Source organism: Macaca fascicularis, chromosome 19 (genome assembly GCF_037993035.2).
Source record: "Macaca fascicularis isolate 582-1 chromosome 19, T2T-MFA8v1.1".
Classification (NCBI taxonomy): domain Eukaryota; kingdom Metazoa; phylum Chordata; class Mammalia; order Primates; family Cercopithecidae; genus Macaca; species Macaca fascicularis.
Genome location: NC_088393.1, coordinates 60,850,361 through 60,861,907, shown reverse-complemented (window position 1 = coordinate 60,861,907; position 11,547 = coordinate 60,850,361). Strand labels below are relative to the sequence as shown.

The 11,547-nt window shown below is 46.9% G+C and overlaps 1 protein-coding gene across 1 annotated transcript; it reads right to left on the bottom strand.

Moving 5' to 3' along the window:
- Window positions 1-3,329: 3,329 nt before the first annotated feature.
- Window positions 3,330-10,163, bottom strand: ERVV-2 (endogenous retrovirus group V member 2, envelope). The gene is made up of 2 exons (XM_015441990.4): window positions 9,948-10,163; window positions 3,330-6,610 (listed from the first exon to the last, which is right to left on the bottom strand). Exon 2 carries the CDS (start codon window positions 6,225-6,227, stop codon window positions 4,614-4,616), a length of 1,614 nt encoding a protein of 537 aa, XP_015297476.3. The 5' UTR covers window positions 6,228-6,610; window positions 9,948-10,163; the 3' UTR covers window positions 3,330-4,613.
- Window positions 10,164-11,547: the final 1,384 nt, after the last annotated feature.

Below are 11,547 nucleotides of genomic sequence, written 5' to 3'. Positions count from 1 at the left end.
AAACCTATTCTTATTTTGAGCTTATGAAGGAGAAGGAGGAATTACATTTATGTTGAAGGTCCCCAAAGAAACCCAGAGCCATAGGTGAAAATCATGTCAGGGAAGGCTGGGACAGCTAGGTGGCCTTATTTTGTCCTTGAGTGCTTGATACAAGCATAATACTGCTTACTGTTCCATGTACCTCCCAGCATCTGGAGGGTCCGGAGGCTCCGTGGCTTCTTCCTACGGGCCCCTTATATGCTTGGTCCCACAGGTCTTGGTGGCTTGAGACACTCCTGCACCTAACATTTCTCCTCTGATGGTGGTTGCGAGACCTCTTACCAACAGAGCTACAAAAGTTTGAATCTCTCTTTTCCCCCAAAATGTTCAGAATATGCAGCATTTCCTTAAAGTGACTGAGATTGGGATAGAGAGGGAGGAAAGAGTCAGGGTTAGGGGAAAAGAACGTTCCTGAATGCCAGGAAGCAAGACATCATTGGCATTAATCTTGAGCAGCTTCTTGGCTGCTGGCTTTTCAAGTAAATGAAGTTTTAATGTTTTATATTCACCTTAAGCTCTCTAGCAGCTTTGAGGACTCTGTCCTTATCTCCTGCCAGCTGGAGGAGAATGAACAACAACCAAACACCATTAAGGTGGCTTCTTTCAATTAAAACTCTAATTCCTAAGGCACGATTCCAAGGTAGGACAGTGGAGACTCATTGTCATCTCACTCATCACTGAGGCCAAAGCATTTGTTATCGGGAGGTTCTCATCCCCAATACCCAGCTCATAAAATGCCCTTTGACTTTTCTGTTTCAGAGCCACATGTATGCCACAAGCTCATGAACACAGAAGAAATTAAGATAGAGGCCAGGCACAGTAGCTCACACCTGTAATCCCAGGATTTTGGGGGTCCGAGGTGGGCAGATCACAAGGTCAGGCATTTGAGACCAGCCTAGCTAACATGGTGAAACCTCATCTCCACAAAACTTACAAAAATAGCTTGGCATGGTAACAGGCACCTGTAATCTCAGCTATTTGGGAGGCTGATGCATGACAGTTACCACCTGGGAGGTGAAGATTGCAGCGAGCCAAGATTGTGCCATTGCACTCTAGCTTGGGTGACGCAGCCAGACTCCATCTCAGAAAGAAAATAAAGACCGGGTGCAGTGACTCACACCTGTAATCCCAGCACTTTGGGAGGCCGAGGCAGGCAGATCACCTGAGGTCAGGAGTTCAAGACCAGCCTGACCAACATGGAGAAACCCTGTCTCTACTGAAAATACAAAAAAATTTAGTGGGCGTGGTGGCGCATGCCTGTAATCCCAGCTACTCGGGAGGCTGAGGCAGGAGAATCACTTGAACCCAGGAGGCAGAGGTTGTGGTGAGCCGAGATTACGCCATTGCACTCCAGTCTGGGCAACAAGAGTGAAACTTGATCTCAAAAAAAAAAAAAGAAAAGAAAGAAAAAAATTATTCTATGTAATTTGTACCAATTGCAAAACTGAAAATAATATCAAACCATCAATTGTTTACATACTTACATGAAACTACTTAATTATCGGGGGATCCTGCCCCCAGTAGTTCATGTGGGTTCTTTTCTATTTCCCTACGTGTTGGCCGGTCTGAGAAATAAAGGGAAAGAGTACAAAAGAGAGAAATTTTAAAGCTGGGTGTCTGGGGGAGACATCACATGTCAGCAGGTTCCGTGATGCCCCCTGAGCCGCAAAACCAGCAAGTTTTTATTAGCAATTTTCAAAGGGGAGGGTGTGTACAAATAGGGTGTGGGTCACAGAGATCACATGCTTCAAGAGCAACAAAAGATCATAAGGCTGAAGAAGATCAGGGCGAGATCACAAGATCAGGGCGAAACTAGAATCACCAATGAACTTCCATGTCCTGCTGTGTACACTTATCATTGATAAACAAAGTTCAAGGGCAGAGAACCCGTCTGACTAGAATGTGCCAGGCTGGAATTTCCTAATCCTAGCAAGCCTGGGGGTGCTGCAGGAGACTAGGACATGTTTCATCCTTTTCTACATCTTCATAAAGGCAGACATTCCTAGGGCGGCCATTTTAGAGGCCCCCCCCGGGAATACATTCTTTTCCTAGGGCTGTTAATTATTAATATTCCTTACTGGGGAAAGAATTCAGCGATATTTCTCTTACCTGTTTTCGGTAATAAAAGAAATATGGCTCTGTCCTGCCCGGCCCACAGGCAGCCAGACTTTAAGATTATCTCCCTCGTTCCCTGAACATCGCTGTTACCCTGTTCTTAAGGTGTCCAGATTTCATATTGTTCAAACATACATGCTTTACGAACAATTTATGCAGTTAACGCAATCATCACAGGGTCCTGAGGTGACATATATTCTTAGCTTACAAAAATGACGGGATTAAGAGATTAAAGACAGGCATAGGAAATCACAAGAGTATTGATTGGGGAAGGGATAAATGTCCATGAAATCTTCATAATTTATGTTCTTCTGCCATGCCTTCAGCCGGTCCCTCCGTTTGGGATCCCTGACTTCCCACAACACTTAATATTTCATTTAGTATTACTATTACTATTTATTGTTATGGAGCAGAAGCTGAGTCTGTGTTCCATTACAAGAGAGTGGTGTCCATTTCAAATTGTGCTGTCTTCACAGTGGGTGAGTAGAGAAATTTAGTAAATATTGTGCAAAACCAGATAATTTATATATTTCTTTTTTTTTTTTTTTTTTTTTTTTTTTGAGACACAGTCTTGCTCTTTCACCCAGGCTGGAGTGCAGTGGTACAGTCTCAGCTCACTGCAAGCTCCGCCTCCTGGGTTCACACCATTCTCCTGCCTCAGTCTCCCGAGTAACTGGAACTACAGGTGCCCACCACCACGCCCGGCTAATTTTTTGCATTTTTAGTTGAAACGGGGTTTCACCGTGTTAGCCAGGATGGTCTTGATCTCCTGACCTCGTGATCTGCCCACCTCGGCCTCCCAAAGTGCTAGGATTACAGGCGTGTGCCACTGCACCCAGCCAATTTATATATTTCTGATAAGATTAAGGTATTCCTCGCCTACCAGGCAAAGCAAAGACTAGGTTCTCTAGAGTCATCTTTCATGAGAAAATAGATACTGACTGCTTCAAAACATGTATTGATAAAGGTAGAGGCATTTACCAGCCACTAACTGGGCTGGGATTATCAATTTATTGTTTTCCTTTGTGGAGAGGATTTCTGGGTGAGGAGAAAATTATTTTGCCTTTAATTATATTTTCCCAACATTTAATAAATAAAGAGTATTTCTTGGTCAGTTGAGTGCAGTTTGCTTGTTTATTTATTTAAACAATAAATAAATTAAATAAAAAATCTAGTTTGTTTGTTTATTTATTTATTTATTTGAGATGGAGCCTTGCTCTGTTGCCCAGGCTGGAGTACAGTGGTGCAATCTCAGTTCACTGCAATCTCTGCCTCCTGGGTTCAAGCGATTCTTCTGCCTCATCCCCTCGAGTAGCTGAGATTACAGGTGGCTGCCACCATGTTTGGCTAATATGTGTATTTTTAATAGAGACGGGGTTTCACCATTTTGGCCAGGCTGGTCTCTAACTCCTGACCTCCCGATCCGCCTGTCTCAGCCTCCCAAGGTGCTAGGGTTACAGGTGTGAGTCACTGCACCCAGCCTCTATTTACTAGTTTAGATGCACTGAATCCTTCATAGACCTTTGGTTACCACGAGGGGTGGGGAATCCTTCAGTTCTTGGTCTTCCTCAAGGAAGGAATTCAGTCAGGAGGCACACAGAAACAGTTAAATGGTTAAGTAACCTTTACTTAAAACGAGAGGACATCAAGAAGAGACTCAACTGGCTGCTCAGAAGAATGAGCCGGCTGCTAGTGCCTTAGTTTTTATGGGAGCTTTTAGTCATCAAAACAGTACACTCAGAAAGACAGAACAGGGTGGGCTGATCAAAAGGATGTGTCTTCTACTAATGGCTGTTCAGATGCTTTTTATGAGAATCATGATTAATCATGAAATTCATGATTATTCATGAACGTGCCATTCAGAAGTGTTCTGAGTAGGCAGGTGCAGTGGCTCACGTCTATAATCCCAGCACTTTGGGAGGCTGAGGCAGGTGGATCACCTGAGGTCGGGAGTTTGAGACTAGCCTGACCAACGTGGTGAAACCCTATCTCTACTAAAAGTACAAAATTAGCCGGGCATGGCGGCACATGCCTGTAGTCCCAGCTACTCGGGAGGCTGAAGCAGGAGAATCGATTGAACCTGGGAAGTGGAGGTTGCAGTGAGCCGAGGTCGCACCATTGCACTCTAGCCTGGGAGACAGAGCAAGAACTTGTCTCAAAAAAAAAAAAAAAAAAAAAAAAAGCAAATGGCTGTTCTAGGGTGGGTTTTTAGAGAAGTGCTGACTGACTGTGGGCAGCATCACCAAGGAAGCTATCAGTGGGCTGCGTTTCTAAAGATTCCTTTCCCAAGGGCTCTCTTGCCTGCTCATGCCTGCCTACCTGTCTACCCTAATATTTCCCTCCTCAAGAGATGGAGACCCTGAAAAGCTTTGGGTGTAAGGACGTCGTGGGTCTTCTGTAACTACTTCCTGCTGACATGGGGCGAAGAAGTCATCAGGGTCTCCGTCTCTTGCTCTGTCTCAGAGAGGAAATCCCTCCATAGTTTCCCGGAATCTTCGCCCACTGGCATCCAAGGGAGAGATGTGCTTGTAGGTGCTGGGGCCTCCAGGGACAGATAGCTGATATCTTTCCATTTTGGGGGACTCCATGTGAAATTGCTTTATCCTAGAAGAGACACACTTAATCAGTAAATTAAAGAAACAAGGACCAAAGAGGAAAAGTAAGAGTATAACTGTTGCTGGTCCCAGTAAAGGGACAAACCATTTGAGGGAGGGGAGGGCAGATTTCAGAGTCTCCCAAATGGCCCTTGTTGAAGCACCTCCTTTTCCAAAGTCATGGAGCCATGTAGCCTGGTCATAGATCTTTTTTATATCCTCCTCTATCGCCCCGCTGTTATTGACATAAACGCAACAGGTTTTATTGATCACTGCACAGACTCCACCCTGCTCTGCTAAGAGGTAATCTAAGGCCAATCTGTTGTCCATGACTACGTTTGCTAGAGAATCTATGGAGGCCTTGAGTTTAGAGATGCTATCTCCGGTACTCTTAGCTATGTTTTCTATTTGTCTGGAGAGATTTCTGAGGGTGACATCATGATAAGCGAACCCTCCCCACGGGGCGATCATTCCTACGGCCGCTCCTATCCCTGCCAGTATCAGACCCAGAGCTCTTTTCTGTCTGGGTTGGGTGGTGTTATAAATGGTCACACCTATCCCCCGTGGTCCCAAAAGTCCCACAGCACATTCCCCCGTATGTTGGATGTTATTAATGCAAGTAAAGAGGTTTGCCACGGGGGGAGTTGAATAGGTTCTCTTAGGACTTCCGTCAAAGGGCAGTTTATTTTTTTGTGGTCCACATAAAAACACATAGCCAGGAGGGGTACAGGCCCACCGGGGCATGCGGCTGTCGAACCACTTGTGTAACTGCGATTTCCACACTGCTGGAATAGTTTGATTGCATGTAGGGGATAGAGGCCCTCCCAGGGGAACAGTAGTTTTTGGCCATGTGGGGACAGTGTGTGCCTTGGGAAGCGAATATAGAACCCTCCATGTGATTAGCTCTTTTCCTTCCCAAGCTGCACAGCGGTTTTGGGGTGACTTGTCTCGATAATCGTTCATTTGTTTATGGCTCGCTGGACACCAGTGAGTCAAGTTAGGGTGGCAGCCTGCTGGGGAAAAGCTCTTGGGATGGATGGTGGGACTGGGGAATCCCTCCTTAGAGGTGCTTTTCCGGCCACAGTGTCCTTCAGGGCATGGACAACAGGTTTGGTTTAGAGAAGAGCAGTTGTACAAATAGAAAGAAGTTTTAGAGCTTTGATTGAAAGGTGGAGTGAGATCCAGGCAGGGGACTTGGTACGCTGAGTTAACAAGCGAAACCTGGAGTGGAACAGATTTATGTTGGCCTTCAGGGATTCCTGAACCAAATGTTAGGTTTAAAGAAAAATTTCTTAGCAAAATATATTGGTAAGATGAGGACCTGGTGATGAAGTTGTGACAGATCCAACAGTTGCTTAGATGGTTTCCCGAAGCAATAATTTTGGAAAAATTGACAAGGGAATTTTCACTCCATTGTGCCTGTGAGAGTAGGGGCATGGGAAGGAGGGAAAGATAAAGGAAAAGGAATTTCTCTGTCATAGCTGATTCTCCCTTAAGCTTTGTGAAAGCAAAAGGAAAGTGGTGAAAATAGGAGAGACAAATAATTAAATGGTTAGATGGAGTGTTTGGTGATAAAACAGGCTATTGGGACTTCAGGTGGCATGGAAGTGTGGGTCCAAATAAGGAGAATAACCAATGCCACCGCAACCAAGATTCCCGGTACTGAGACTGACTTTAGTTTTGGGTGAACAGAGAGAAGGCTTTACTTATCTTTTGACTTGACTAGGACTTTTAAGTTCTCCAGCGGCTCACAAGAATGCTCAGGTGCTGAATTCTGTTGTTCTTCTGTGGTTCTTCGGGACCTTCCCACAGTTTTACTCGGGACTGATGTATCCAACTGGAGATGCCAGAAATGTTGACAGCTGTTGGGGTGGAAAGTAAGACAGTAAAGGGGCCTTTCCATAGGGACTTGAGACCCAAGTGACCCATCTCTCCAGGTTTTGATCAGGTTTTTTGACCCTGGTTGGTATAATGGTTGTTGATTACTGAAAGGGTCAAGAGCAGGCAGTACCTTTTTGTCCGAACTCCTGAATGGCTTGTTTTTTGTTTTGTTTTGTTTTTTGACACAGAGTTTCGCTCTTGTTGCCCAGGCTGGAGTGCAATGGTGTGATCTCGACTCACCATATCTCCGCCTCCCAGGTTCAAGTGATTCTCCAGCCTAAGCCTACCAAGTAGCTGGGATTACAGGCATGCACCACCATGCCCAGCTAATTTTGTATTTTTAGTAGAGACGAGGTTTCTCCATATTGGTCAGGCTGGTCTCAAACTCCCGACCTCAGATGATCCACCCGCCTCAGCCTCTCAAAGTACTGGGATTACAGGCATGAGCCACTGTGGATGGCATTTTTTTTCTTTTTTGAGCTGGAATATCTCTCTTGTCACCCAGGCTGGAGTGCAATGGTGAAATCTCAGCAAACTGCAACCTCCACCTCCTGGGTTCAAGTGATTCTCCTGCCTCAGCCTCTCGAGTAACTGGGATTACAGATGCACGCCACCAGGCCTGGCTAATTTTTTAGTGGAGACAGGGTTCCACCATATTGGCCAGGCTGGTCTTGAACTCCTGACCTCGTGATCCACCCACCTGAGCTTCCCAAAGTGCTGGAATTATAGGCGTCAGCCACCGTGCCCGGCTGATATGGGGTTTCTCCATGTTGGTCAGGCTGGTCTCCAACTCACGACCTTGGGTGATCCGCCCACCTTGGCCTCCCAAAGTGCTGGGATTACAGGTGTGAGCCAATGCACCCAGCCTAGGTCTTCTTAATACATGATGATATTGGGCTAATACTAATGATTACAGGAATGGAAAAGATGTGATATCTTCCCCCACTCTTCAAAGGTTCCTCGGGGATTATACAGAAAAAAATGCTTAAAAAGCATGGATGCCCCCTGGGGCTCAGAGTTAGTGAACTGGGCTATTGATTCTGGTTTTTTAGATCCATTATATGATCACATAAACAGCAAGGGGAATGTGAGAAGCATTTTCCATCAGCTTATTCAACAAAAAGCAAAAAGGACCTGAGTACTTCAAGGGTCTGTTACAATGGCCTAATGAGGTGAAGAAAGAAGTCCCCAGTGGCCCATAGGAAACCCTGGTTGTACAGAGAAACTAGGGAGTAAGGAAGTGGTCACAGGTGACTTTCTGGAGGAGCCAGGCAGTCCAGTTGAGAAGTCACAGAACGAGGCATTTTTGAAGAGTAGTCAGGTGGACACGGACCCAATAATAAATGAGGGATTTCTTTTTTTTCGAGACAGAGTTTCGCTCTTGTTGCCCAGGCTGGAGTGCAATGCCGTGATCTCGGCTCACTGCAACGTCTGCCTCCCTGGTTCAAGCAATTCTCTTGCCTTAGCCTCTCAAGTAGCTGGGATTACAAGCGTGTGCCAGCACGCCCAGCTAATTTTTGTATGTTTAGTAGAGATGGGTTTCACCATGTTGGCCAGGCTGGTCTTGAACTCCTGCCCTTAGGTGATCCACCCTCCTCAACCTCTCAGAGTACTGGGATTACAGGCATGAGCCACCGCACCTGGCCGAGATGGGGGATTTCTTTAAGCATCCTGTCAGTGCTGGTCCCTCCAGTGAAAAAGGAGGCAAGGGAAAGGACAAAGCTGAGTCTCATTTCTGAGGAAAAAAGTATAAATATCAGCATAGGCCCTCAAAGGACTCTGGTGCCTGGCAATGAAGCAAACGCAGCAGGTCCTGGATGAGCAGGCCCTGCAAGGGTCTTGCACCCAAAGGAAGAATTCATGAAATCCCGGCGGCAAGGAGAGGGACAGCAAAGAATAAGCAGAGTGACCTGGGAGATTAAGCACCGGTGGGGGCATATTGTGTTCAGGGGATTGAACGGCCATGAACGGCAAGTATAAGAGCTGACTTAACACAGGACTGTAGTTTTAGTTAAAAGATATGGTCCAGGGCCAGGCGTGGTGGCTCACGCCTGTAATCCCAGCACTTTGGGAGGCTGAGGCGGGTGGATCACGAGGTCAGGAGATCAAGACCATCCTGGCTAACACTGGGAAACCCCGTCTCTACTAAAAATACAAAAAATTAGCCGAGCGTGGTGGCGGGCACCTGTAGTCCCAGCTGCTCGGGAGGCTGAGGCAGGAGAATGGCCTGAGTTCGCAGTAAGCCGAGATTGCACCTCTGCACTCCAGCCTGGGCGACAGAGCGAGACTCTGTCTCAAAAAAAAAAAAAAAAAAAAGATATGGTCCAGGCGCCATGGCTCACACCTGTAATCCCAGCACTTTGGGAGGCAGAGGCAGGCAGATCACGAGGCCAGGAGCTCGAGATCAGCCTGGCCAATATGGTGATACCCCATCTCTACTAAAAATACAAAAATTAGCCGGGCATGGTGGCACACACCTGTAGTCCCAGCTACTCTGGAGTCTGAGGCAGAAGAATCGCTTGAATCCAGGAGGCAGACGTTGCAGTGAGCTGAGATCACGCCACTGCACTGCAGGCTGGGTGACAGAGTGAGACTCTGTACCCCCCCCCCAAAAAAAAAACACAAAAACAGGCCGGGCGCGGTGGCTCACGCCTGTAATCCCAGCACTTTGGGAGGCCGAGGCGGGCGGATCACAAGGTCAGGAGATCGAGACCACGGTGAAACCCCGTCTCTACTAAAAATACAAAAAATTAGCCGGGCGCGGTGGCGGGCTCCTGTAGTCCCAGCTACTCAGGAGGCTGAGGCAGGAGAATGGCGTAAACCCAGGAGGCGGAGCTTGCAGTGAGCCGAGATCGTGCCACTGCACTCCAGCCTGGGCGACAGAGCGAGACTCCGTCTCAAAAAACAAACAACAACAAAAACAACAACAACAACAAAAAAACAAAAAAACAAAAAAAAAAAACACACAAAAACATATGAAACTCCCCAGTCATTGCACAGCCAGGCATATTCCCTGCCACTTTTATAAGCCTCCTACAGGAATGGTCACTATGTGTCTCAGATCTACTCAATGTGGAGTTTAAAGTCCTCCCTCCTCTGCTTATCACCCCCAGGGTAAGCTGAGAAATCAGCCAGAGGGAGCAGAGTGACAGTGGCTGAAGGGAAATGGTACGGGGCAGTTGTTAGTGGACAGAGCCTGAGAGGAGAAACCCCTCCCCTTAAAGCTGCAAGAACTGCATTAGGGCAGGAGGTTCTTCAGTGCAGAAAGAAGCAGAGGTCGTCAACCAGAGAATCTGGCACCAGCTTCTGGGCACTTACCTTGCTAACCACGTCAGGTAACCAGGTAACCAGGTGAAAACACCAGATGTTACCTGGAGGCGTGTGGAAGTTGGTCTCTGGTTCTTGGTCTTCTTGGATTCAGTCAAGAGATTGGCAGAAAGAGTTAAAGGGTAAATGCCCTTCATTTAAAGAGATTGGATCTCAGAAAGAAGAGACACCTGGAACAACAGAACTGGGTGGGCTCCTGAAAAGAAGGAGTCTGTCCTTACTAATGCTGGCCTGACCCTTTTAATGAGAACCTGACATGATTATTCATGAAGGGGCCGTGCACAAGCATTATTAGTAAGCATGTTCCGGGAAGTCCTCTGGGCAGGAATGTGCTGTGACTGTCCATGCTAGTGCACACATCACATGTCTCATTAGCATCTCAAATCTCCACCCAGGGGTGTGGCTTTTATTTATTTTTTTCTAGGATCGTATTTGAAAAAAAGGAGGATGTGTTTCTTAGTATTATAATGAGCAAAAGGCCATTCTAGGGTGAATTATTAGAGGAGTGTGCATGCTTCTTAATAGGGAAAATCCGCTAGCTGGGTTATTTCTGGCTAGGGCCTGATAATTCTTTTCCTGGGCCAGACAAGCCCAGCCACAAGGACAAGTGTAGGCAACGTAGCCACTGTTCTGCTTTTGCTGTCACAAGGGGATTGTCACTGGGCTCTGTTTCTAAAGATTCCTTTCCTTAACTGCTCATGCCTGGCTACCTACCTACTCCAACAGCTGGTTTGTGGACGGAAAGACTTGATTGATTGATTGATTGATTGATTGAGACGGTATCTCACTCTGTCGCCCAGGCTGGAGTGCAGTGGCGTGATCTCGGCTCACTGCAACCGCCAACTCCCTGGTTCAAGTGATTCTCCTGCCTCAGCCTCCCGAGTAGCTGGGATTACAGCCACATGCCACCACACCCAATTAATTTTTGTATTTTTAGTAGAGACAGGGTTTCACCACATTGACCAGGATAGTCTTGATCTCCTGACCTCATGATCCACCCGCCTCGGCCTCCTTAAGTGATGGGATTACAGGCGTGAGCCACTGCACCTGGCGCTAGAAAGACTTTTAAAGTAGTATCTAGTTCATCCACATCTGTATGTTTCTTCTATAAGCAATCTGAATGCAAATTTACCTAAAGCTTTTCCCCTGAGGTCACAGAGAACAACTTTCTTTTTTTAATTTATTTTTTATTTTATTTTATTTATTTTTTTGTTGAGACGGAGTCTTGCTCTGTCGCTCAGGCTGGAGTGCTGTGGCTGGATCTCAGCTCACTGCAAGCTCCGCCTCCCGGGTTTACGCCATTCTCCTGCCTCAGCCTCCCAAGTAGCTGGGACTACAGGCACCAGCCACCTCGCCCGGCTAGTTTTTTGTATTTTTTTAGTAGAGACGGGGTTTCACTGTGTTCGCCAGGATGGTCTCGATCTCCTGACCTTGTGATCCGCCCGTCTCGGCCTCCCAAAGTGCTGGGATTACAGGCTTGAGCCACCGCGCCCGGCGAGAACAACTTTCTTCACCTTAATTTTATTTTCAGCTGGGCATGGTGGTGCACACCTGTAATCCCAGCACAGTGGGAGGCTGACGCAGGAGGATC

Coding starts and splice junctions, on each gene's coding strand:
- ERVV-2 (XM_015441990.4), bottom strand. CDS start 6,227: ATGACAGAGAAATTCCTTTTCCTTTATCTTTCCCTCCTTCCCATGCCC.